The sequence below is a fragment of the Pteronotus mesoamericanus genome, unplaced genomic scaffold (genome assembly GCF_021234165.1).
Source record: "Pteronotus mesoamericanus isolate MK-2021 breed Mesoamerican mustached bat unplaced genomic scaffold, CSHL_Meso_final contig_20, whole genome shotgun sequence".
Lineage (NCBI taxonomy): Eukaryota > Metazoa > Chordata > Mammalia > Chiroptera > Mormoopidae > Pteronotus > Pteronotus mesoamericanus.
Window position 1 is genome coordinate 99,775,890 of NW_026555085.1, and position 27,126 is coordinate 99,803,015.

At 58.1% G+C, this 27,126-nt stretch overlaps 1 protein-coding gene across 3 annotated transcripts in view; it reads left to right on the top strand.

Annotated features, from left to right (window-relative positions):
• Positions 1-476: 476 nt before the first annotated feature.
• SYNJ2 (synaptojanin 2) overlaps positions 477-27,126 on the top strand; it is an 86,192-nt gene continuing 59,542 nt past the window's right edge. For all 3 annotated transcript variants that reach the window (XM_054570161.1, XM_054570162.1, XM_054570165.1), the window contains exons 1-2: positions 477-660; positions 21,948-22,034. In XM_054570161.1, coding sequence (XP_054426136.1) covers positions 534-660; positions 21,948-22,034 — 214 coding nt within the window. In that variant the 5' untranslated portion in view covers positions 477-533. The remainder of the gene's footprint in view (positions 661-21,947; positions 22,035-27,126) is intronic.

The following is a 27,126-nucleotide window of genomic DNA, read 5'->3' on the forward strand; positions in this document are numbered from 1 at the left end:
GAAGTGGACCGGAGAGGCCGGCGCCGCACGCGGGCGGGACTGGGAGGGCGGCCGCCGCCCGCAGGCTCCAGCCCCTCCGCGCCAGCCGGCCGCGCTGCCCATATAAGGCCGCGGCGTGCGTACGGGTTTCAGGCTCATTCGGGCACCCCGCGGCCAGCAGCCGCCTCCGCGCCCAGGAATGTGTGGCATCCGCCTCCCAGGCGGCCGCCCACCGCCCGGAGGGCTTCCCCGCCGCGCCGGGGCCCACGGCTAGCCGCGACCGAGCCGGCGCCCGCCCTCCCGCGCGCCCGCGGCGTCGCGCTGGGCCGGGCCTCGCCGCTGGGGGGAGCGCGGCGTCCGCGCGGAGCGGGACCGGGAGGCGGAGGCGGCGCGCGCCCTCACCTGCCCGCGGCGGCGAGGCGAGGCGGGGGAGGCGGAGGCAGAGGCGGTGCGGAGGCGCCCGGGAGGGGCCTGCGCCGGCCCAAGCCTCCGCGCAAAGTGAAACTCCAGGAGTTGCGGGCGCGTGGAGCGTAGCGTCCACAGTCCCGGGGCCCATGGCTCTGAGCAAAGGGCTGCGGCTGCTCGGGCGGCTGGAGGCCGCGGGCGACAGCAGCGTCCTGCTGGAGGCGCGCGGCCGCGGGGACTGCCTGCTCTTCGAAGCCGGCACGGTGGCCACGCTCGGTGAGTGCCTGCGACCTGGCTGCGTGGCCCGGAGCTAGGGCCGCGCCCCCGAGTCTCCTGCCCGGTGTGGGGGGCCGGTAGGGGAGGGACACCCAGAACAGAGGACGCTCGGCATTGCTGAGACTTAGAGACATGGGCGCCTCCCTTCCCCGGGGTGACCAGTCCCGGGCTGGGCGGAGACCGCCGGGCGTGAGGGCGCGGGGCTGGCTTGTTTGAATGAAGTGACACAGGGGACGCCGAGAGCATTGGGTCTGGGCCCAGAGCGCGCCGGGCGCGGGGTTCCGTTCTTGGAGAGCGGCCTCTGGCCTTCGGTGCCCCGCGCTCCGCCGGGACTCGGCGCAGATTCCTGAGGGTCGGAGCGGGCTGACGGCGGAGCCAGCTGGCCCATGTGCCTGGCGCTCTCGTCCTTCTGCACCTGTTGATGAAGCCCTTTGGTATGTGTTGGCTGGCTTCACTCCCAGAGGGGACAGGGACAGAATCGCCGTAGCACAGACTCGGAGAAACCACCGATGCCACCTTTGTGTGTGTCACTGCTACCGGGCGCCGCTGAGTTGAGTCGGCTTTCACTCCCGGCGCCCTTGTGAATGAGTGATATCCACGGTGTCCCGTCTTCAGCAGCCTGCTCGGCCTCAGTAGTAGACTCGTTTCAATGGCTTGTTACGGAGTCAAGCCGTCTCACATTTGGTTTTCGTCTTCCTGCTGATGGCGCCTTTGCCTCATACAAGTACTTGGCACGGAGGCGTCAGTGCGGCGAAGTATAGAACTTGAGGCAGATACACTTCCTGACGACTCCGCCTTCAGGGTGGGTGTTTCTGAGTTAGATGCCAATCCGGTGTGTTTCATATAGGGCTTCAGGAAGTCTTTAGGCTGACACTGTGCCAAGGACTTAAACGACAATCTCCTTTATTTTCACAGTTCTACAAAAGAGCTGTTATTATCCCCATATTACAGATGAGTAAACTGAGGCTTGAAGTGGCTAAGAAAATTGCTTGCCCAAAGTGGCACATCTCTCTACCTGCCTCCTGTGTGGCTATTCTGGAATCGCTGACCCGGATCCCTTGTTTTGTGGCTAACGTTCATCATGAAGGCCTAGGCAACACCAAAGGGAGCAGAGCCAGGCTAGGGCTCTTAGAACCTCAAACTCTAGGCTTCCAGCCGGTGTCTGGCTGTAGCATCGTCCCTTGTTTGTAACTGAACGGAGGATGGTCACTGGTCCTTTAGGTGGTAGATGACCGATCTATTCAGTTCCACTCTTTATAAATGTCTCTAGTCTTTTGTTCACATTTGTATGCATTGCTGTTTCAATTAGTATCTGCTTCTTAGAAAAACCATCTCTTCTGGTTCCACTTCCCTAATAATTTTATTAGCATACAGTTATAGGGTTGTTTTCCATCACTCGGTTTCTGAAATGTCTCCCGCTTTGTCAGAACCACCAGTGGGTAGCAAATCATGGATTAAATTATTATCAGGTTATTCCAGTTTGCACTTGGTCCTGAAAAGTCCAAGTTTGTTCATTTGCTGAGGTCTTGTGAGAAAATCACAGAAACTTCCAGTCCATTTTAGATGTCCACTTCACACTGCATTTATCAGAGCTGAGAGATTAATTTCATGGTACAAAACTGTTCCTTTATCAAAGAGATTAGACTATCCTTCAATTGGATTACAACATTAAGCAAGATTCATATCCATTTCAGTTCCTTTGAAGCCACTTGAAGAAAGAGACTTCAAAAGCGAAGATTTGAAAGTGATGAAGGAGAGTAATGTCACGCATATTTTCAATTTGGGAATTAAGTTGGGGCTGAGATGCATGCACACTATGTTGGTGATCACAATACACTGGATTCTAGAGCCAAGACTGTAATAAGAGGGCTCATGCGCCCCCACATTTGTCACGTAACCAGCATTCATGCAGACCTGGGGCTGAATACTTCACTTTTAAAGTCCATTTTTCTAAATTAAGTACAACTATTTTTTAAAGAGCAGCTGTAGCATTCAGTGGTACTGCTGGTCCGGAGAAGGACGGCAAGAAGCTCGGTTACTACCAAGTTTTTGTCTCAAACTTTTGAAGTGTCCTAAACATGCCCGATCAGCCAGGCTGGCTGTGTACTGGGAGTTTCTGTCTGTGTCCCAAAGGCCTAACTTTTTTGCTTGCCTTTCTTTGACAAGGTAGAGAATGCTCTCATTTTTTCCCCCTAAAATGTTGCAATTTCTGCTTTTGTGAGCAACTGTACACCTGTGTCCGCCCGCATAGCCGGCGGTAGAGTCCTGGCTGGTCACCCTTTTTGTGAGGGTCAGGGCTTGGGGCAGCTTCCTTTTTCACTTCGGCTGTGGTCCCCTGGGGTGGGCCTCCCCAGTGAGGAATGAGAGGCCAGGGAGGCTTAAGGGGAGGGTTTCCTCCTATGTGGTAGTGGCTCTTCCCTGGCCACGAGTGGGCCTCCGTCCTGTCCTGCCCTGAGGCAGACGCACATCGCGGCTGCTTGTCTGGGAGGAGCAGGAGAGCTGGGGGGGCGGGGACTGAGAGCCGGCCCCCAGTAAGCACAGCTCTTCCAGGCCCATTGCACCCCACAAGAACCCCAACCTGAAAGGCCTCCCTGTAGAAGGACTCGCCCTTGCTTAGTGTTTCCAGCAGTGCCCGGAGACGGTCAGGGGCTCGAACTGGGTTGTGAGTTTAGGAAGAACAAATGACCCTCGACTGGTCGGCCGCTGGGCCTGGCCCTTCCTGTTGCAGCATATCAGGCCATCTAGCCAGCCAGCCAGGGAGCCAACGGAGGGTGCTTCCCCGTCCCTGCTCCTCACCGAATTCGCTGGGGAATCTACCTTCAGGGTGGGAACAGGAATCCCAGAGGCAGGAAAGCCAAACACACCGGCACCCATTTCAGAGGTTTTTGGAGAGTTTTCCCAGTGGCCTGATTGACTGGCAGAGGCGCCTCAGGTGCCGGTGAAAAGCACAGGGCGCAGCAGTACCCCTTGGCCCGCAGCCCACAGTGAGGGCACAGCAGTTTCCTTGTGTGCCCATGGGGACAAAAAGTGCTTGCTGTCCTCCTCTCTGTCTCTTAGACATAGTGTGGACAAGATGAAGGGAAACAGCCCATTGTTCACGCGTGGCACCCACCTCCAGAGCCAGCACCGATGTCTCAAAGTCCAGTGTTCTCCCGGCAGCCCTAGGAGAGGCGGTCTGCAGTGGCCTGCGTTTGCACCTGCGTCTGTGGGCGGGGGCAGGGGGTGGGAGGAGGGTTGGGAGACCTCACAAACAAGTGAGTGTCCCCAGACTCCTCTGAGCTCCTGGGGGAGAGTTCCCATGTCAACACTGGGCCTGGGGTTTCCCAGCTGCTGTTTACATAGAGGCCCGGTATGGTCCTTTGTTTGAATTGGAGCCACGCAAGGCTTCCTCTGAACGGTCGCCTTGGTCCCTTTCCCTGGCTCTGTGGCCCGGGTTTGTTTGGTCAGTGACTTGAAGTTTGACCTGTTTGAGAACACCTGAGCGAGTCAAACAAGCCGCTGTTCTATCATTTCTCCTGGGGAAAGGCTGAAGCGCAGGCAGGCCAGCTGGGCGCGCCAGGCTCCTGTATGTGGGACAACCGAGCCACGTGGCCTGAGTTCAGGTCCTTCCTGTTGTAGGTTCGTTCAGCATGATATTTACAAAAATGCAGACTGGGTTAGTGTGGGCTTCTACCTGTGGTTTTGGTAACTCGCTGGTAGGAACGTGATTCCAGGTCTTGCCGGGATTCTTTTAGAGGCTTTAACCTTTAATTGCGAAAATTTAGAAATGTGCACAAAAGTGAAAGGAAAAATTAATTCTCATGCACCCGTCACTCAGCCTTCATAATTATCAATATATTTCATATCTATGTTACCCACACCTATGCTTTTTTTATGAAAAACGAATCTCCTAAAATTGAGTGGGTTCAATGCCAAATAAGATTGCCGTTTGGCTGGGCTCCCCTCCCGCCCTGTCTTGCATCTGTGTGTGTAAGTTCAGGGTTTACTTGACAGGTTTAAATGTGACCAGTAGCAGCAGTGCTGGTGTGAGTTGATTCCGAGGTTCTGGCCAAGACACACTTTTGAAAGCGAAGGGCTCACATGGGAAGAGTGAACTGCAGCCTGGAAGAACAGGCTGTCCCCTCCTAGGGGACACCTTAATGGGCTCTGAGGAGACAGTCTGCTCCTAGACCATGGCCAGAGGGACCGGGCCCGGTGCCTCGCACCGGAAGGAGGAGTGGGGTGGAGGGCCGTGCGCCCCTGCTGTTTGTGCGCCCCCCTCTGGGCCACACCCCAGGGACACAGGTGCCAGCCTCAGGTCTCTTCCCAGGGCCCCAGCGACTGTACAGTGAGGGTGTCCGCTCTGGCCCCGGGAAGGGGGTGCGGCCAGGGTACTGGGCATGGGAGGAACTGAACACACACTCAGGTGTGTGCACGAGGCTCCTGCCAGGGTGGGTGGAGCCCGGAGGGCGGAGGGTGGTGGAAGGACACTGGGCTGGGCTGGGGCAGCTCCCCACACTGGCCACGTTCCGGGCCGGGTCCTCCAGTTCATCGCGGGGCTGTGCTTCTCAAACTAAGAGGAGAGAACCTGTTTTGTTTTATAGTTTTTAGCTCGATCTAAAATGTAAAAATAGTTTGACATGCAGGTACAGGGCTCCAGGGTGATGAAGACTGTCAGGCAGCAAGCGTTGGACTGCTGTCATCGAAAGCCTCCTCGAGTCTGAGCGGAGCAGCCGCTGGGTGTCTGTGCCGGGCCCCCTGCAGGGATGCATCTCCCCGGCTCGTCTGCCTGTCCTGAGGGCGGGGGGCGGGAAGGGCCTTGGCCACGTGGGTGGTGGATGTGTGGTGCTTTGCACCCGAGGTGGACGCTGCTCCTGTTCTGGGCCCGAGAGTGTGCCTGGCCGAGAAGGTCAGGTGGGTCCGGCCAGGTCCGGGGGAGGCGCAGGCAGCCCTCCGGGCGTAGGAAGCTGGCGGGTTGCCATTTGCAGGCACAGCTTCCTGGTTCAGACGTGACTTGGGGCCAGGGCTCCGCCCTAAGCACATCAGCGTGGACGGCCGGCAGGGCAGCTCCCTCCCGTGGCCCAGTTGGCAGCAATCCCAAAGCAGGTCTGCAAGACTTAAATTTAAGGCAGTTTCTTGAGGATGTGGGACTCCTCCGGAGAGGCTTCTGTTATGTCATGCGAGCTGGTACTTAATTCTATTCCTGCACCGGTGCCTCTTCTGCGCCGCCTTGTCCCTCCCCGAGGCTGGGGCATGGCTGGCGGCCCTCCCAGAGCCCCCGGAACCCCGCTCCAGCCGCTGGGCTCTACTCTCTGACTCTGACTGTCCACGTGGGTTCCCAACGAAACCATGCATTCCCTGAGATCTGGACCTCAGCTTCTGCGGCTCCCGCTCCTTGACAAGGTCTGAGGTGAGGCAGGAGGCAAACTGGGTAATTCAAAATGACAAGGGACTCTCCCGTGTCCCTGGACCGGGGTGAGGTCACACGGAGCAGGACGTGAGTGTTGATGTGGGATCTGAGGAGCGGGGAGGGGAGGGCAGGGTGTGCACAGCTGACGCTCAGACCCAGCGCGGGACCTGGTGGTCCAGCCACCCGTCAAGACCCAGATTTAAGGGGAGCCTCTCCGCTGGCCGCTGCCCTTTTGTATTCAGCGTGTGTTGACCGACTGATTGGTGATAGTGATCTCTGCTAAAAAACCGCTCCTCCCCTGTCCCCACTTCTGGCCACCTTCCCACCTCCACCTGCTTATTCTCCCACGTCTTGGGCAACAGAGGCAGGACCTGAATCCTGGCTGCTCATGGCTTTTTTTTATTATTACTATTATTATTTATCTTAGGGGAATACAGTTAACCCCTCCAGACCTCAGAATCCTAATGTAAAAGCAAATGAAGGAGAACCTATATTACCTTTCTGCTCTTTCTACTGAGATTCGTTGTGTCCTTTAAAAAAAAAAAAAGAGCTTAAACACCAAGCATAAGCAAATAAGAAACACCACTACTTCACACACACCGAGTTAAAATTATAAGGATTAAGAAGTACAAATTGGCAGTTACACAATAGTCCCGGGGATGTCAGCCCCAGGACTGACAACAGCCCAGGGAGTGTAGTGAGAGATACTGTGATGATGTCCCTGCCCGGTGTCAGATGGGTGTCAGATGGGTGATCGCTTAGAAAGCTGTATGAATGTCTGCACACTTGAAACTAATACAATATTGTAGGTCAACTGTATTTGAAAAATGAAAAAACTTAAAATTAAAAAAGTGTCACAGATACACACACGCGCATCCGCACACGATTACACGCTACCCAGCATTCTGAATCATAGGAGAAATTATCTGGCAACGTAAAATCTGGGAAGGCTCAGATCTAAGTCCAGGCTTAGCCCAGGAATCTGAGGCTCTACATTTTTCAGCGGATACTCATGAATCAACTAAAATGTATGAGGATGTCTGTCCTTCACGCTGCTTCTTTCCTATAACCAGCAAAAAAAAAAAAAAAAAAAAAAAAAAAGAAAGAAAGAAAGAAAGAAAAAAGAAGTTTAAAAAGCTGTAACAATTTAAGTTTAAATGAGGATCACAAAGTGTGGTGTTTATTAGGATATCGTAAACCATGCCAATTCAGTAGTCCTTTAGACGATTGCTCTTAACATGAATTGCTAGCCCTAGAACTACCTTTCACCATACTGCGTCACCTTTTGTTAAATAGCCTGGACTGGGTGGAGAGTCCGTGAGTCTGGGCTTTATCTGACCGTGGCTGCGGGGGCTGAGCTTCACCCTGACGACTGCCCCGGGGGCACAGATGCTGCGTGTTGGGAGGCGTCCCCGTAGGCGGAGGGGGCAGCTGCTGCAGCCCCCGCTGCCTGATTTAGCAAAACTGAGGTCAGGCGGAGCGGGGCTGGATCCCGCTGGCTGTGGGGACAGAGCGGAAGGCTGTCGCCTGGGCTCTGGCCCAGCGGAGCGCGGACACTCGCGCCTGGCCTGTCTCGACAGTGGGTTTGTCTGTATTTCAGTGGTGCGGATAGAGGAGGGAATCTTGGAAAACAGGGCTGGCAATAACTTGCCCCCTGCCCTGCCCAGCCAGGCCTTGTTCCAAGGCCCCCTGCTGTGTATCGGCTTGCCTTCTCACCGGACCCCGGGATGGGGGACCCCTGAACCCCGAGCGGGGAGCACAGGTCAGACACAACCTCCTGATTAACAGAGGCCAGGGCTGCAAGATTGGAATTCCACGTTGAACTTTTTTTCTCTCTTAAGTGGACAAGTAGAGTCTTCTGTTTCTCATTTCTAAGGGCTACTTGCTGCTTTCTCCAGACAGGCTGCAACAGTGTTTTGGGTGAGGACTGAGAGATTTCTTCTGGTAGTATAAATTGATTTCAGTCAGAACTTCTCTCTCTCGTCTAAGTTTTCCTGATTACTGACAGGAAGAGGTATGATTTTCGTAAGGATGTTAAAAACATTAAAGATGCCAACGACCCCAGGGAGCCTGTTGAGGGGGGGTGCCTGGGTGCCAGGTCTGGGGCGTCCCCGCAACTGCGTACGTGCACACGTGTGTGTGTGCGCGCGCGAGCGTGTGCGCGTGTGCGTGCGTGCGTGCGTGCGTGTGTGTGTGTGTGTGAACTCCCCTTTCCAGCCCTACCCCCGCTTTCCAGGCCGTGACTGTGGGACTGAATCTGTCCAGAGGGGGCACTTTGTCCTAACTCTCCATGTGGGCTGGAGGATGCCCTGGAAAAAGTCCATCAGTAAAGGCTTTTTTTCTAACACGTGTGGGGGTAATAAAATGTTCAGTCCAACCGCGGAGCCGACGTTTGCACCCCTGCAGCAGAGGACCCGAGGACGGCAGACCGCGCGCCCGAAGGCAGAAGTGGCGATGGCTCACCCCTGCCTGCAGAGGGTGGCTCCAGACCGGGGGGCTTTGAGGTGGGGGGCGGGGTGTCCTGACTTCAGGCGCTCCCACCCCGTCTAGGTTTCTGGTTCGGTTTGCTGTCGGGAAAATAAGGTTACGGAGAGTCTATTAGCATTTTGTCTAAAAGGGGACAGACACCCAGGAGGCAGACCTGGGGAGTGATCCTGTGTAGAAAAGGTGGGGCGCGTTAGAGGGAGAGCTGCGTGGCGTTGGGTCACCACCTTCATCCCGGGCCCTGGAGGAGAGTCCTTCACCGTGTGGCTTCTGTCTCCCCCTCCTGAACACTCTCAAGCCTTTGGGTGCAGAGAGTAAGATTTGTCCACTTAGAAAGTGCCGGAGACGGGTCCTGCAGCAGCCGCAGTGCAGAGGTACCATGTCTGGCATTTGTTTGTCCATACTTCAGAAGACAGACAGACAGACACGCACGTAGCAGCGAGGGGAGGGTGGGGAAGTGAGACTGGGAAAGCGTTGATAGCTTTGGCGCTGGGGGATAGGTATTCAGTTGTCCATTAGACTCAGTGAATTAGTAAGCTGGCCGCTCTCCAACCGCAATAGGTAAGACTCGATAGCTTTTTCCCAAAAGCCATCGTTAGTCAGTTAGAGCTTGTGATGGGAAAAAGATTCCGCTCCCAGGGGTAGCTGTTTCTGGTAATAAACAACGGTAAAATACATACGGCCCAAAAGAAGAACGAGATAAAACTTTACTGAAGCACCAAATAAATGAAAAGGTATACCATATTTTGGGGCAAGGACCACCAACAATGTAAACACAGTAGTTCTCCAGTTAATCTAGAAATGCACATATCTGACTAAAATCTAATTAAATTCCAGTCAACAGGAGTTTGAGCTAAAACTTAATGGGCTGATTTTAAAGTGTAGCTGGGACTCCCCGCCTCCACGTATCTTATTGTAGTTCCCCCATTTTGGTTCATGGCGGCCTAGTGCTCAGGACAAGGACGGTGAGGCACCCTGATCCCACTGCCTTCCTCAGCCCCTCCCAACCCACCAGCCAGTCCAGACCTCTCTCCTCCAAAATAGGTCCTGGCCGGGTTGCTCCGTGGGTTAGAGCATCGTCCTGCTACACCAAGGCCGCAGGTTCGATCCCTGGTCAGGGCACATACGAGGATAAACCAATGATGTGTAAATAAGTGGAGCAGCAAATCGACGTTTCCCTCTCCCTCTTCCTGTCTGGCTCTGGTTCCCACCGCTCTCCCTGCAGTTGCCACAGCGGTCACCCACCACAGCTGCCCTCTCTTGGACGGACAGTCGCCACCCAGCAGTGTCACACCTGGCGCACGCCGCTGGTCCCCACACAGTGCCCGCCCGAGCCGCACGGCGCCCATCCCCTGCCCTGGCTCCCTCTCCAGCCTCCTGGCCGCCTCCCTCATTCGGGCCAGAGCGGTGGCTTCGGCGCGACCCTCCCCAACCACCCTCACAGGACTAGCCCGCACGCCCCAGCTTTATCTGTCCCATCATCTGTGTCCTTGTCTTCCTAGCGCATGTCACCAGAGTCACCTTTATTTGCTCACACTGTCTGTTGCTGCTGAGGGGGCAGTCTCTTCTCAGCAGATGCGGTGAGTGGGCCAGCGTCCGCAGGACACGCTGAAGTCCTAACCCCTGGCAATGAAGGTGACTTTATTTAGAAAGAGAGTCTTTGCAGACCTACTTGAGATGCAAATTAGGATGAGGTCCCACTGGAGCGGGGCGAACCCTTCATCCGCTAGAGCACAGGCCGGAAGAGGAGGGGGTCCCAGGGGGTCGGTCCCACCAGCTCCGTTTCCAGGTCTTCAAGCCGGTTATGTGGGTGTGATCATTTTGTGAAAGTCCATGGAGGTGGACTCTTAGGAGTTGTTCATTTCTCTATATATGTTATACTTCGTTTCCATAAACCATGTCTTAAATCTTTCAGGCATTTTTCTTGTGATGACTTCTGAGTTTTATGCTTTGCTTAGAAAGGCTTTTCATGCCATAAAACTGTGAAGGCTTCTCCTATACTTTCTTCTAATACTTTCAGAGTTGGATTTCTTTACCTTTAGCTCTTGCATACCTCTAGAATTTATCCTACTGTCTGATACAATGTAGGACTCCTTCCACAGAAGAGTTTGACCCTTGTTGAACTCGCTACATTTAGGGTAAAAATGACCTCAGCTGGCAAGCTTGTCCTGCGGAGGGAAGGACCAGAAGTGAATGAATGAGAAACCCCTGCTGGGGACAGGGGACTCCAGGCTTAGTGCTTCATTAAGTGTAACAACTCTGGGAACTGGGCGTGCCCCGGGTGAGCCCTGGAATCTGTACCTCTGGGGTTTTGTGAGGGACATGGGGCTCCTGTGGGCACAGGGTTTTAAGCTGGGGACAAGCTGGTCACCAATGCAGCAGTTCTCAAAGGAAAAGTACGAATGGCCAGGACGAGCCAGCCCACTCTGCCTTGCCCTGTAATCGGCGTTGGGCCGATGAACGCTGATTCTTAGTTCTTCCGCTCCATGTTCCCTGCCTTCTCCTGAAATTTGGGCGGGGAGGCCCCAGGTGACAAACAGTGCATGCTCTTAGTCGCCCCTTCCTCTGGCCCCACAGCTGTGCCCTCATGCCTGTCCCTCTCCCCTTCGGCTGACCCCGTTCCCAGGAGACACCCTGGTCTCTGGTGCATCTGCCCCCTGGGCCAGCCCCTCAGGCTTCCGGGCAGCCCAGACCTGCCTTGCCCGGGGCAGGATGTACCTGCCCAGGAGGCTGCCCTCCGGCCGGCTCGGTGCTGGGAACTGGGAACCAGGAACCGAGGGCAGGGCGGCGCAGTGTGAGACTGAGCAGCAGCTGCGGCCAGACCAGGAGTGGCGAGGGCCCCACCACCCTCCTCCGCGTCTTCTGCCCTCCTCAGTCCCTCCGAACCGCACTCAGAGTCTGCAGCCCACCAAGACCTCGGTCCGTGGACGCCCAGACCCACCGCCGTTCTCTCCCGCACAGCCTCTGTGCCCTCCGTGCCTCGCTCAGCTCCCGGTCCACAGGGACGCGCCCCCCACCCCGCCCCCACTCTGAACCGTGCTCCCCTCCGTGCTGCGGGGGAGGCCCCGGCCGCAGCAGTCCCACCACCACCGCTCCGGGCACGCGCCCACCGTGCTGAACGTGGCTGAAACACACGACACGGGCTCGTCTGCTGTGGCCCCATAAAGTGTTTTCAGTGCTGCCCAGGAATCCTACCGCACTGTCCTGGTCACGTGTCTCTGCTGCTCCCCAGGACGACTGCTCACAGCCCTCGAGCCCTCAGGGCCGTGCCCCTCAACGAAGGGCTCTGCTTCCTGCCTCACTGAGGGAGCAAGAGCAGGGCTTGCACCAGCCTCTCACCCCGTCTGTGTGCCCCGCACTGGGGGCGCCCACCGCCTGGCCGCTGTCACAGCCAAGGACCTCCGGGGGCTTCCACCTCTCCTCCGGGCCCTGTCCCAGATCACTCTGACGACTTGGCTCCCTGTTTCCCCCGTTTCTTTCCCAGCAAGGTCGTCTCCACCGTTGCACGCACAGACTGTCATATCTGATGTTAAGAAACCCTCTCTGCAGCCCGACCTCCTTCCCTCCTTCCCTCCTTCCCCATGGGGACCACGTCATGCCTCCTTCCTGCTGCCTCTGCTGGTCCCGTCCCTGCCTTTCTGCCGTTTCCCCAGGGCCCAGGGAACAACACCGGGGGCACCCAGTCGGCTCCAGGATCCCTGCTGAGCGAGGGAATGCGAAAGGGTGCAACTTTCCCCTCCCTCTGCTCCCTCCCTGCTCCACATGCAGCATGAGAAGACATATATGGGTCACAGCACATGGCTTCTGAAGGGGCGTGTGCATGTGCGTGCAGTGCACACGCATGGAAATAGGGCTTCCGTGGGAGAGGGTCGCACTAAGCCGGGGCCATAGCAGAGCCGTTGGGACGCTCAGCCGGAGGGAGAGCCTGAGCAAGGAAGAGGAAAGGGAAAGTGCCCGGGTACTGGTCTGGCTGGTCCGTTAGTGCAAATGCTGGAAAGGGAGCCGGAGCAGAACCTCCGGCCCCAGCCCAGGCCTGGGCCTAACTTGTCAGCCGTCGGAAGCAAACCCGAAGGCCTTGCTGTAGGAGGAAGCAGCACACCTGGTCTTGGTCCAGCAGATGTCCCTCGTGGGAAGGGGAGAGACGGGGTGGGGGCCCAGGAGCTTGTGGCCAGGCCGCGAACCATCGCCCACCAGTATCTGTTCCCGCCTGCCCCGCACCCCACCCCCCACGCTTCATCCTCCCCACTGGCCCCATCCAAGGAGAGCATGTGCGCATTTGAGGAGAAACGGGTATTTTTATGCTTCGTTCTTATTCGCTGTTGGGCGGGAAGGCTCACGGCCCCCCAGCCCTCCCCCCGTAGCTGCCGCCCCATCCTAAGGCGCGAGGAACTGCCTGTCGGGGCTTGGGTCCCGTCCCTGGTCTGCCAGGAGCATGCTCAGCACTGTATCAGTGCTGAGTTAAGACCTTCATTTCCTCTTTTTAAGGGAAAAAAGACACAACTGGAAGGGCTCCAAGCCCAGGTCTGCACTCAGCCTCACTGCCCAAGCGGTGGGCCAGCTCCGTCAGCCCAGTGACCTCAGCTGTGGCCAGCCTCGGGCAGTGGGGGTGTGCAGAGGGCCCGCCTCTGCCCCGCAGATGTTTTCCCAGCTGCTGCCAAAGGAGAGGATACATTCGCCTCTTATTTTCTCTGGCTGGGCTGTGCTCAGCTGCCGGCCTGGTGGGAGGCAGTGCATTTGCTTAAGTAATGTTTCCTTGAGGACCCCCGCCCCGCTGGTCCTTCTGTGAGGCCTGGACATTTAGGGGAAGAAGGGAGGCGGGAGGAAGACAGGAGAGTTTCGTGGCAGGCTGACGTGTCTGCCCCGCCGGCTTTTGTCTTAGCTCTCCAGCTTCTGTTTCAGACCGCTGTTTTGATTTCCACTGTGCTTAGCAACGCTCCAGCAGCCTCTGTCCGCCCAGGAAAACCATTGTCTTTCTAAAGAGCTGCTTTTGCTCCCAACTGATAACTCTGGAAGAAACAGCCCCAAGCCGGTCTTGGCTGAGCTCAGAATGAGCCCATGAAGGAGGCTGACCTTGATCTGGATGATTCTAGCCTCCTGAGACCCTGAAATACAAGAGGACGGTTTAATACCCTGCACAAGAATGCAGCCACAAATGGAACCTCAGTCTTAGGCCGTCTGCATTGTTAATTTGACCTACTTGTTTTTCTGACCTGTGGGCTGGGCTTTGCTGGAATTTCCTTATGGTGTGTCATTGTGGAAGCTATTATGAAAGGGAGAAAATGAAAACATTATGAACGAGAGAAGTGCGCGTGGTTGGTGAGAGCCGTGATCCGGACGGGCGGTGTGCCGACCAGGAACCCGGCCTGCGCGCCCTGGGGTTTAGGAAGCAGGCTGGGGTCACCTCGGGGACAGCCGCTCCCTGGGAGGCCAGCTCCGGTGGCAGCGGGGTGTCTGACACAGCGCTGTCCTGGGAACCAGAATCCACAGCCAAGCTTAGCCTGGGGCAAGACTCCGGTCCCCCTGCAGGCTTCTCAAGTCCTGGCTGGTTCTCTTCCGCCTCACTTGGCCCGCCAGCCCCGGGGGTGGGGTGTGTGTCCCCTAAGCCCCGCGTGCCCTCTCCAGACACTGTCCTTCCCTCCTCCTTGACAGCACTCAACTTTGGGTCTCATGCACAGCCCCCACCAGGAGGTCTTTCTAGGCACCTCCAAACATCCGAACGGCCATGCCCCTGTGGGACCCAGGACAGGAGCCACAGCCTGCTGGCGGGCGTGGTGGGGCGCGGGGGGCATCCTCCTCCAGAGGCGTCCTCACAGCAGCCTGACAAGTCACACGCCATCGGGAGACCCCCTGGCGCGCCCCCTCACGTGGTATGGGTGCCTGGGCCACACCACGGGGAAGCCTCTCCGCCCCCAGGGTCTGTCGGGGGGCTGAGTGTCCAGGGTCTCCCAGAGGACAGTCCCCACATGGCCCCACCACTGTGATACTTTACCTGTGGTTCCTCTCCGTCTGGATACTTCTACCAGTCGGGTCTGTTTTTGTCATAAGCCACGTATTCTAATAACATGGGCAACTCTTATCAGGTTACCAGGGAAACTGGGCTAGAGAGGGAACCTAAGGTCAAGGTCTCTGGCCGGCAGTGTTAACCCGTTGCCCACATGTGTCAAGGAACCAGGTCACCCACCGCCCCTCCCTCAACGCGCCTGGTTCCTTGGCGACTGGACCTTCCCCCTCCATCAGGCTCCGCAGTGCCGGGTCCCGCCCTCGCTCATGGTTCCTTCAGTTGCCCCCGATGACCCTTCTGAAGGAACTTTGGCCTTCGGTTCCCTGACCTCCCCCCCCTCCAGGGAGTGTCTGCCACCCCAGCCCAGCCAGCCACTCCAGGGCCACCAACGGTGTCAAACATCCCTGTCTTTATCTTCCACCTCCATTTCCTCACTCCCCCCTCAGCTCCCCGATTCCAGCCGCCCTTGACCTTCCTGGGACCCCAGCCCCTTGGGCCTGCCCCCTCTGCACAGCCCCCCCTGCCCCGGCCTCTCCCCTGCTCACCCCCGCGCTCTGACGCACTCTTGCCCCTTGCTCTGCCCTTCCTTTGCCTGGTCCTACTTGCCAGGGAAAGCCACTGACTTAATCCTTCTTGCCTCTACCTGACTCTGCAGTTAGAAGTTTCTGGAGACCACCCACGACCGTGCTGACTGGTCTCGTTGTCACGTCATGACCCCTAAGTCCAGGTGGGCCCTTCGGTTACTTCTGTACTCAGCTCACTCTCCCACCGCCCCCCACAGCTATTTTTTCACGCCTTCCCTCCTCTCCTGCTGCGGCCAGGGCTACTTCTCACCTCCCCCTCGCCTCCCCATCCTCCCCCTCCCGTCCCCCTCCCCCTCTCTCTCAGCTGATGGAGTTGCTTCTCCTTGCACCGGGAAGGTGGAAGCAAGCAGAGGAGCATTTCCACAGTTGCCTGCCCACCCACATCGGCCCCTCTGCCCTGGTAGGCAGGGACGGGCTGTGTGAGTTTCGGGCGAGCTCGCCCACACCGGCGCTGACCGGGGGTGCCCCCCGCCCCCGCCCCCACAGCGCTCCCTCTGCCCTGCTGCGTCTGTTTTTCCCTTTCCCGGATCATTCCCACCAAACTGGGTGTTAGCTCCATCTCAGCAAAATCGTGCGACTTCATTGTCCTCCCCACTTCTCCCCTCTACACACACACACACACACACACACACACACGTGCCCGTACATGTAGACACATGCACACCCATGCTCACACGCCTGTGCATGCAGAATTGTCTCTCCTCTCTGTCCCCACTTTCTCTCTCCCTCTTCATTACGGCTTTGCCCCTCGACTTTACTGAAACCACCCCTCGGTGGCTCACCAGGGCCTAACTACAATGACAAGCACTCGCTTTGTCACAGGACATGGGGTAGCGTCAGACCCCCTGACCCCTCCTGCCTCCCTGGCACGCGTCCTCCCCCAGGCTTGCAGGACACCACTCACACCTGGTTTCCTGACATCTTTTGGCCATGTCTCTTCAGTCTCCCTGGCTTGTGAACACGCTGTCCCCTGCTCTCATTCCCCGGGTGACCTGCCCCTGTCTCAGGAGGCTAAGTACCTCCTGTCTGCTGGGGGCGCCCAGCTGCGTCTTCAGCCGGCCGCCTCTGCGGGGCTCCGGGCTGGCCCTGTCCCCAGCGGTGCCTGCAGCTACATCGCTGGCTTGTCCGGCCTCAGCTCCTGCCGCTCTGCCCAGACCCATCCTGTCAGCCTCCACCGTCGCGGTGACAGCCCCTCATCCTTTCAGGGCTTCTGGAGATGAATGTGGCGTCCCCCTCGAACCCTGTCTTTCTCTTGTGTCCCACATCCTGTCTGCCACGGGTCCTCGGGTTCTGCTTTCAAAACATGCAGATGCTTAATGATGTTAAGGAATCATGCTTAAGTTGTTTTAGATGTGATAATGATATTGAGGTTTTGTGTTTAAAAAGTACCTTGCCCTGGCTGGGTAGCTCAGCTGGCTAGACCATCACCCTGATATACCAAGGTTGCAGGTTCGATCCCTGGTCAGGGCTTACACAAGACGCAACCAGTGACATCAATAAGTGGAACAACATTCAATGTTTCTGTCTAAAAAAAAAAAATCAGCCCTGGCCAGTGTGGCCCAGTGGATTGAGCACTGGCCTACGAACCAAAGGGTCGCTGACTCGATTCCCAGTCAGAGCACATGCCTGGGTTGCAGGCCAGGGTCCCTGGTAGGCGGCGCGCAAGATGCAATTGCAACTGCACATCGATGTTTCTCTCCCTTTCTTTCTCCCTTCCCCCCTTAAAAAGTAATAAATAAAATCTTTTTTAATAATCAGTTAATAAAAAGAACGGTTACCTTTTGGAGATTCTCACTGAAATATTTACAGGTGAAACGATATGAAGTCTGGGGTTGACTTAGAATAATCTGAGACAGAAATTCTCACCAAGAGGTCTCATTCAAACACAGATTCCTGAGTCTCAAGCCCAGAGTGTCTGGCTCCGCTGGGCCGGGCTGGGGCCTGAGCATTGGTATTTGTAACGCTGGCCGATGCATACTCTCTGAGGGCCGCGTGCAGAGGCCCACCATTCCCGGGGGTGGGAGGCTGGTGGGCAGGGGGAGTCATGAGTGAAACAGGCGGGGCCTGCGCTGATGTTGGAGCCGGCGGGTACACGGTATGTGGGTACATAGGGCTTATCACACCTACTCTGCTTTTCTTTGGAGATTTCCATAATAAAAAAGCGCGTGTGTGTGTTTCCAGACTGTGACAGTGTCTCTTGGCGGCTCCGTTGCTGCCGCTGCCATGGTCCACGGAGCATCCTCTCTCCTGAGTCACCGTAGTGCCTCCTGACGGGTCTCCTTGCTTTTTCCTCCTACCCCTGTGGGATCTGTTCCTAATAGAGCAGCCAAAGGGACCTTCAAAACCCTGCAAGGGCTCCCCCTCACCCCGAGTGAAACCCCAAGTCTTTTTATGACCTAGGAAGCTTTTTATAATATGTACCCACTCCAGTTCCTCTGTCAGACACATGTCTCTTCTCTCTGGTCCTGGAAAGCTTCTGCCTCAGGACCTTTGCACGTGTTCTTATGGGCAACAATGCTCCCGAACTCCACTCAGCCTTTTCTCTCGCCTCCTTCTGATCTGCGTTCACGTCGCCCTTGTGCTGAGGGCTTCTTGAACCATAACATTTCACACGCACACCCCGCTTCATACCCCACTTCCCTGCTCGCTTCTCCTCCTCAGCTCCTAGCACTGTCTGTTGCACTTCCTGCCCTTGTCTGTCTGCCCTGGCAGGAAGCCCTCACGGTACTTGGCTCTGAGTGGGCCCCACCGCTCCGCTGCCTTCATGAGGGGCCTCATCGGTGCCCTGCTCCAGGGTCCCACCCACCGGGTTGGCCTCTAGTGTCGTCACTCATCCACGACACATGTCCCCTCTTTGGCGGCCCAGTGCCCACCTTGCTGACCGGTGTGTTTGGACTGTCGTCTCTGTGGCTCACTGCTGGGTCCCGGTGCCTACAACAGGGCCAGCCCCAGCAGGCTGTCACACGTACACTCGTGACAAATGGCAGCATCCCAGGGGCAAGACGTGGGTGGGGGAGAGGATGGGAGAGCAGGCGAAGAGTCCTTCCCTTCACAGGCTGGGCGTTCATAGCCAATGACAGGGGAAGCAAAAACATTCTCGCAGGGAAAAACCTACAGGAAATGCAACAAAAGCGTGGAAGGCAGGCATGTTCTCTTTCCGAGACAGGAAGTAAGGAAGGACAGGAGCTGCAAACGGGCGGGCCCAATGCAGCTGCCGAGGTGTGTGCCGCCCACGCGTGCCTGAAATAAACTCGGGCCGTTGTCAGCACTGAAAAATCAGGACCGGCCTGTTTCTCTTGAAAAACTAGAGGGCTGCTGGTGCTGGGCTGGCATGCCCACCTGGAGCCGCCGGCTGGCACTGGCAGGCTGCCCCCTGGAGCGGGTGTGTCCTCTGTCACCCGCGCCCCCTCCAGCACCGCCGTTCACTCCTTACCTGCCCAGTGCTTGCAGACGTTTGATTTGGAAGTTCCTTTGAAGAGCAAAATGGGTTTCTCCTTCCTGCAGACCTAATGAGGACATAGAGCTGTTTGGGGCAAGCAGGGGTGTGGAGTGGCTTTGGGACAGGCCGCCTGGGAGACCAGGCCTTGGGGGGGTGTGGGGGCCTATGTCACAGGGGTGGGTCAGAGGAGCCTCGGAGAGGAAAACATCGGGAATAGAAAAGAAGCTACCCCTGGCTGGTGGGGCTCAGTGGATTGAGTGCCGGCCTGCAAACCAAAGGGTCGCCGGTTCGATTCCCAGTCTAGGGCACATGCCCGGGTTCCAGGCCAGGTCCCCAGTAGGGGGTGCTCAAGAGGCAACCACACAGTGATGTTTCTCTTGTTCTCTTTCTCCCTCCCTTCCTCCTCTCTCTAAAAATAAATAAAATCTTTTTAAAAATTGTTTATAAAAAAAGAAAAGAAGCTTACTGCAGAGACAGCTTGCAGGGGAGTCTGGGCTTTGAAAGGGACAGGTCACCTGGTGAAAAGGTTACTAAGTGTTATGGGTTCAAATGTGTCCCCAGCATCGTACGCGGAAGTCCCATCTCCCCATATCTCAGAATATGACCTTATTTGGAAAGAGGGTCATTGGAGATGTAATTAGTGGAGAGGAGGTCATGCTGGGGTTGGGTGTGTCAAATCCAGGAGGACAGGTATCCTTATGGGAAGAGGAGGGAGACAGACGCACAGGGAGGAGGTGGCCACGTGGCGATGGCGGCAGAGACGGGAGCAGCGCCGCGCAACCCAGGGGTGACCTCCACCCCCGGAAGCGGATGGGAGGCAGGAGCCTGGCCCTGCGCCCCCTTGCTTTGCACCCTTGCTTTCAGACCGTAGCCCCAGGACTGTGAGATGATCATCTGCCATTTTGAGCCACCTGGTTCGTGGCTCACGAGAGGGTCTCGACCACCAAGACGGAGGACCCGGCAGCTGGGACCTGGCACAGGGAAGGTCAGGCGGGAAGACGTTCAGGGAGGGAGTCCGGCATTTACAGGCTTTGGGTGGGCAGGCGGTCCAGAGGGGAGGGCACTTATTCGTTTTTAAAATAGGAAGATGAAGAGTCTTTTCTTTTTCGTGTTTGTTTCACGTTGCCGGTGACAGGGTGACGTGGCGTGCGCACCTGTCGCCTGGGACTCGGCCGGGCGAGCAGTCAGCGTGTCCCCACAGCCTCTGCTGTGGCCACGTTCCCGCATCTGAAGTGGGGCTCTGACCTCCGCCACCCTGGGCCACGCGGTTTCCTTCTGTTCCGTGTGGTGCACAAGGATCCCCTTGTTTTACGGTCAACGCGCCGAGGACCCGGTGACACTAGGCTTCAGGGTTCTGGCGGGAGGCTTTGTAAAGCTCCGAGGGTTGACATACATGTTGTGTGCGTGTGTGCGTGTCAGAATCACTCTCCTGTGTCTGCTGAGCTGAGGCCCAGAGGCTGCCCGGTCACTGTCGCCTGGCTCTGCCCGCAGCCCCTGTGGACGTGGAAGCGCCACGTGAGGCCGTGTATGTGGCCTGCGGAGGGACGTCAGCCTCCACCTGGGAGGCGGGCTTCCTCATGACTCACCTGTCCTCCAACAGAGAGCGCTCCTGTTTCCGGGAAGACTCCCTGGGCGCGTGGTGGTGCCGGTCCCGTAGCAGGGGGCTTGCCATTGCCTCTGTGCGGAAGATGTTGTTCATCTCGGTGGCTGGGAGCAGATGCGAGGGTCGGAGAGGATGCCCTGCCCCCTCAGCCTTGATCACCTGTAGGAGCAGGACACCTGTGGGCTCGCAGGAACGTGTTATATCGGCTCATGGGCCCCGGGCTGTCCACATCCTAAGCTGCAGCTCCTGGGAATGGGACCTTACGTGGTAAAAGGGACTTCGCCGCTGTGATTAAGTTAATTAAGGGCCTTGAGATGGGAAGGTTATCCTGGGTGTGTGTGGGTGGGCCCAGTGTACTCCCAGGGGACCTTCAAAGGTGGGAGAGGGAGGCCGGAGAAAGAACCAGACGGGAGTGGGGGCGGGCCAGAGCACCTCAGTGGCTGGCTTTGAAGAGGGTCGGGGCCAGCAGCCAGCGTGGAATCTGGAAAAAGCCGGGGCATGGATTCTCTCCTGGAGCTTCCAGAAGGAACACAGTCCTGCAGACGCCTTGGTTTAACCCCCTGAGACCCATTTCTGGAAGACCACGAGTGTGTGATGCTTTGAGCCACGGATGCAGGGGTCATTCGTGACAGCAGGGGTCAGAGCTTAAGAAGTCACCCCACCACTCCACAGGCTCGGGGGCCGGGGGGCAGGCGGGGCTGTGGCCTCCCAGTCCTCTTCATACTTACCTTTCGGTTTCTCTGCTCCCACCCCACCCCCCAAAGAAACCCACTCAGAAACATTCATGTGAGTATTGAGTAGAACTGTAATTTATTAAATTGGATCTTATCCTTTCTGGTGTCACTCAGCTGAGATTCTGATGAAAACCATGGACCTAGTCCCATAAAAATACACGTCCGGAAACATTCGCATACAGCTTTAGAGATGATGCAGATTCCCCCAAAAGCTCTGCGGGCGGCCGCGGGGCGGACGGCCTTCCGCGGCACCCAGATGGAGAGCCCTGGCAGTCAGCGAGTCCCATGGAAACGAAGGGGCCGCTGTCCTGGGGCGTCTCCTCGCGGCCTCTGCCAGGCCCCTTTTGAGGATTCGCCCTTGTTTCCAGTTTGTTCTGTGCGTTGGGGGACACCCCCTGAGGAGGGGTGTAGGCTCGCCAGCGGAAGAGGGCGGGGCTCCCTGCCCCTGCGGCCCACCCTCCTGTCCGCCTCGCCTTCACACCCGCCTGTGACTCGCCCTGGGCATTGAGGGTAGCTGTGGACGTGGGGGGCGCTCTCCCCATGCCGTGTGCCCTGGGGGTCACTGTACAGGGCTGGGGCACCTGGGGCCCTGCCTTCTGCCCAGGTTAGCGGGTTCCGGGGGCCCGGGCGCTGCAGGATAAAGCCTCCAGTGGACGCCCTTAGGAGTGGCCTCTGCGGGCAACAATGCCTCATCCCTGTTTCTGAGCATGGGGACCGTGGTGCAGAGTAACAGGGTGACAGGCTCAGGTCCCAGCACCTGCTCCGAGCTGGGACCCAGCGCCTGCCGCCCACGGGGCCGGGGCGGGGGGGCCTCACCCTCTCCAGCCCCCAGAAGCGGTGGGCGCTTCCGGAGAGCGAGCTTCCCGTGGGGAGATCGAAATCTCTGCTGCCCAGGGATTCGCTGATTATGAAACCTCCACACGCGTTCCCGGGGCCGGGCCATTGTCTCTGCGTTTTCTTTTTCGAGTGGGTGGGGAGCCGTGGGAAGGCGGCAGTGAGTGAACTCCCAGGGGGACTCAGGCTGACGGTGTCTGCGATGTGCTTGTCCCCCAGCCCCGGAAGAGAAGGAGGTCATCAGAGGCCAGTATGGGAAGCTCACCGACGCTTACGGCTGCCTGGGGGAGCTCAGGTTGAAATCCGGTGAGTATCCCCTCCCACGGAACAGCCGCCAGCAGAGCGCCTGCCAGCTTGTGTTAGTTTGGAAGGGCTGCCGGATTCAGGCGTTGTGTTTTAACTGTTAGGATCGTGTAAATGTTTATTTTGCTGAGCCTGCTCCTCCATGCCCGCAAGGTCAAGGTGAGTGCAGCCTGGTTCTCACCTGTCCATGTTGCTTCCGGCCTGGGGTGCAAAGAAAGCTCACCTTTGTTGTTGCCCATCAGTACTCTAGCATTAGTGTTGGGGGTGCGGTTCTGCCCAGGGGATGTTTGTCATTTACAAGGGACCTGTCCTCGGGGAGGGGTGTATGCCTGAAGCCCAAACCCCCTGGACAGGCTGGGTGTGTGTTTGGGGTGGGGGGGGCAGGGGAGGTTTGAGCACTGCTGGCAAGGAAAGAAAAGCCACCAGGACCCTGGGGAGGGGAATCTAGAGGAAAGGGTAATGCAGCACTAAACAGGGGGCCGACTTGAAAAGGCAGAGAGCTTACAGGGACAGTGGGCGCCCTTGTTCAGGATGAGATTGAGAGGCCCAGCAGTCAGCCAGGCTGTCCTCGGGGGCGGGAGCCTCCCCAAGGGGCTGCTGAGTCACCTCCGCAGTCCTGGACCCCGTGGGCACCCTGGTGCCACCACGTCCTTCCCTCTGCCTCAGCCGGCTGATTTGTGTGGGGCCCACCCAGTGCCAGCAGAGGGCATGGGGCCAAGGCCAGGGAGGCGGCATTCCTGATTCCCAGTCCCGCTGGGGGTCGCTGTGTGCGGACCGCGTGCCGGCCCGGGGGCTGAGCCCGGCCATCTGCACGCCTCCCTCCGCTGCTGTTCTCGGGGCTGCAGCACGGTGGAAGCTGCCAGAACAGCGCCGGTGCTGGCCACTGCTTTTCAGGGTCTTTTATGGAATGATGGTTCCTGAACTATGTTGACAACATCGATGATTTCTAAACAGCACTTAGGAAAAGCACTCAGTCCCCACATGACAAAGTGCGTGTGTTAAATGTCCGTGTTGTGCCAGGGGCTATGTAAACACCTCACCTTACCAAATCCTGCAGAAGGTAAGCAGTGTGATAGTGCGCCTTCCTCCCCGTTTTACAGGAAAGGAAACAGGCTCAGAGGGGTGAGGTAACCGGCCTAAAGCAGCCCAGCCAGGTGTCAGACCCAGATCTGGCTGCTCCAATCGCGTGCCGTTTCCCTGAAAATGTGCTGCCCGCCCGGGGTGTGCTGCCGGATGCCTCCCCCACCCCGCGGCGATCTTGCCCAGGTCACAAATTCTGTGGCCCCGGCATCACTGGGGATGGCGTGACGGTGGCAGGCAGCCCCACGCGGAGCTCACCCCGGGCTGGGAGCTGTCAGTGCCGGAACAGATTAGCTCAGCCCCCCGGCAGCTGGGAGACACGGAGACACCGTGAAGCTCGCCGGCTGTGAATAATTGGCAGCACTTTCCCTGCCCTTAATTAAATGACCCATTTTACATCAGAAGGGGTCACGGATTCAGGGCAGTGCCACAACTGGCTCGAGGTCAGGCAGTTCTTAAGCTGTGACTCAGGGGTTGTGCCTTCTGGCCCCAGAGGCTGCTTCCTGAGCCCAGGCCACTCTGTCCCCAAAGGGCAGAGAGGCTGAGCTTCCAAGCGGTGCCGCCCCATCCCGGGGGGAAGCGTTTTTTTTTCCTGGGCTGTCATCTGAGGTCAGCTATAGGCAATGCGTCCTAACCAGGAAGGGGGACGACCCCCAGAGGAATATTGTCACCGTGAGCTACGGTGTCTGCAGGGTGCCCAGCCCAGGGGCAGCATCCGGGGGCAGGGGTGTGGAGAGAGGTGACCGCCTCCTGGAACTGCCTCGTCAAGGCCCTCCTCCCGTCCCGCAGTGGGCCGCCTGCCTGTCCCTGCGCTGAGGACGGCGGGAACACAGCCTCAGGTGGCCAGGGAGACAGGTGGGGGAGGGCCTCAGGGGACCGGCCCCATTTGTGATGTCCTCTGAATACCCCAGGCCCGCCCACCCGAGCCTCTTCCATCCAGGGGGCCCTGAGAGGGTCTGGGTGTGCAGGGGGTGGTGAGGTTGACTTTGGAATGTCAGGATCACTTGGCTTTTTCAACACTTTTCTGAAAGTGACCTGGGGTATGAAGGAGGGAGGGATGGGGCCTTACTTGGCACTGACTTGTTCAAACCCGCTTCGGTTACGTGAGGAGCATTTGTCTTTGGCTTGATTTTCTTCTCCCACTGCAAGCCCCTGACCCAAAACTCGATCAGGTTGCTTTGTTTTGTTTTGCTGTGTTTTTCCCTCACTTGCTGAGGGTATTGGGAAGCACGGAGCATAATTCAACATCTGGTTGCCACCAGGAGAGCCCTCCCCAGGGGCGGGGGGGGCGGTGAGTGGCCTCCCTTTTGACTTTTTAGGCTGAGGGTCTCCATACAGAGCAAGAGACTTTCCCTCGGCCTCTCCCTTGCGGCAAGCTGTTCGGTTTCCATCCACCCGGGAAAATAGCCTTTTATGTTAGAAATGAAGAAACAGGCACAAAGATTGCGTAAAAGCTTTACCTCAGGCTCCTAGGTTTTCCTGGACAGCTCGCAGTCCCCCTGCCTCCCTGAAACGCCAGCAGGGAGGGGTGGCTCCCCAACAGTCAGCAGGCGAGCTGGGCCCAGTGACTGCCCAGCACAGAGCAGGGAGCGTGTGAGTGCAGCTGTGACGAGAACTTCCCCGTGATATCAGGGCTTTGACTTGCTTCTAACCTGAGCGCCCAAGGGCCCCCCCGCCCCCGCTCCCTGTTCCCCAGCCTCGATGGTTGAGTAAACCGAGGGCTGTGAGGCCTGGTGTCTCTGGGCCTGTGCAGTGCACAGCCTGGGGAGCGGCTTGGCTGCCCTGTCCCCTGTCCCCAGCAGCCCTCCCGGGTGCCCGCCTGGCTGCCCCGGAGGCTGGCCTGCTGCGTCCGTTTGCCCTCCCGAGGGCTGTTGGCCCACCTGTAAACCCTGGAAAACGGCCTCATCCCTGCCTTATAATGCTCCTGAGAGGTTTCCGTGACAGAGCGGGGCTGAGGGGGCAGGGCCCGCCCGCTGAGGGGCCCCTCTGGGAGAACTGGGCGTGGGCGGAGGGTGCAGGCGTGTCCCTGCGGGGCCCTGCCTCCTGATGGCTACGCAAGGCCGCGAGTTCGCCTCTCTGGGCTGCGGCTTCGGAAGGCCGCCTGCGGAGGGACGCAGGAGCCTCTTGAGATCCCAGGTATGCAGCGTTCTCCGGCAAGCCACAAGACTCAATGGCCTTCGTCAGTCTTGGAACACTTTACTATCTATACCCAGTGGTGTGCAGGCAAATATTTGACGTCCAGCTCTCTGGGGAATTTCCATGGTGTGACTCTGCCGACCCTGGATGATTGCCATCTACCCGTCGGAATGGGGACGAGTGTGCACAGCTGGCTGCGGGAGCAGCCAGCACAGCGCGGTGGCATGCCCCACTCTCAGGGTCTAGGAATGGGAGGCGAGAGAGCTGCAGGAGACTGTGCCTCGTGGCTCCAGAGGCAGTGGAATTCTGAGCCTGGCAGTACAGGGCGGGGGAAGGGGGCTCAGGGAGCCCCTGGCCGAAGCTCCTCCCTGCCAGTGGGACAACTGAGAGTTCCCGAGTCCTTTGTTTACAGACTTAAGTTGGAGAGTGTCCCACGAGCAGCCCAGGGTTCAGCTGGGTAGAAACCTGGCTGGGGAGAGATCTCAGAGCTGAGCAAACACAGAGAAATGCCAGCGCGGGGAAGCAGGGCCCTGGGAGAACACACCCAGCATTGTCCCTGAATAAACGGCATTGTGTCTGCCCTGACCCAGTGCCAGCCCTCCCCTGCCGCGTGGCAGATGCCACCGCTGGATGAGACAAGGACCGGGCCGCTGCAGGGTGCGGGGGCGTCGGGCCGCTCCGATTTGGAGGTGTGTTTTGAAGGCAGCCCTCTCAAGGGAAAGAATTCCTAAGCTGATGCTGAGGTTTTAGAGTTGGTTTTTTCTTTTATTGTTGTAAAATATACAGGAGCTAAAGTTTAGTATTCTAACCACTGTTCCTTGTGCCGTTCAGTGGCATTAAGGACATTCACACCGCTGGGCAATGGTCCATCTTTAGGACTTTTTTCATCTTCCCAAACTGAAACTCTGCCCGTGAAACCCGATAGAGGGGTGGCCCAGTCCGCTCCCACCCTGCCCGTTCTGGCTGCAGGCAGAGCTGCCTGCACTGTGTGCGTCCTGCCCTCTGGAGGGGTGTGCACACATGTGCCTGTGTGTGCCTGTGTGAGGGTACCTGTGTGTTTGTGTCTGGTGTGTCTCATAGGGCCCATTGCTTGCCCTTCCCGCCGACTCAGCTCGCCCTGGCCAGCACCCGCTGCCCTGGCGTGGTGGTGCTCTGGCCAGAGCCCCAGGACCAGGATATTTGAGCTGGAAGGACATGGAGACCACCTGGGTCCCCCACCCCGAGGCCCAGAGAGGCTGGGCACCTGCCACAGGCATTGCAGGGGGCGGGCCTCCGAGCCCCGTCTTCGTGGCCAGGCCGAGTGCGAGCTTGTCTGTCCCTCCCTGCGAGGTCCTGGCCGGTTTCAAGCCCCTGGACGCAGCCCCCCCCCCAGGCCCGTTTACGTCCTGCCGGTGAGAAAACCGTGCCTGCCCGGCTGGTGTAAGGGCAAAGCCTGGACCTGTGCTCCAGGTGAGCATCCGAGGGGCCCCACGGCCGGGCAGGCGGGTCCCACTGGCCTCCTGCCTCTCCCCCAGGGACACTTCTGGGGGACGCGGCCACCACCACCCGGACAGGTGGGCCCGGGGGCACTGACCCCCACGGCCTGACACTAGGCTCAAACCAGGACCCTTCTGTCTGTTCAGGACCCCTCTGTGCCTGTGCCTTCCTTTGTGCAAAATGGGGCAAAAGCGGCCCGTGCCCCGGGTGGCGGGGAGGAACCTGGGGGCCGGTGCTGCACACCCTGAGCGCGGCTCTGAGAGCCACCTGTCATCGAAACACCTTGCTCCAAAACAGTGGCTCTTACCCACCCGCCCCCTCTCCCGAGCCTTGTCCCAGGACTCAGCCCGGTTCTCAGCGGGGGCGGCACTGTCCTTTGTTGTTCATCTGAAGGCCTGCTGGC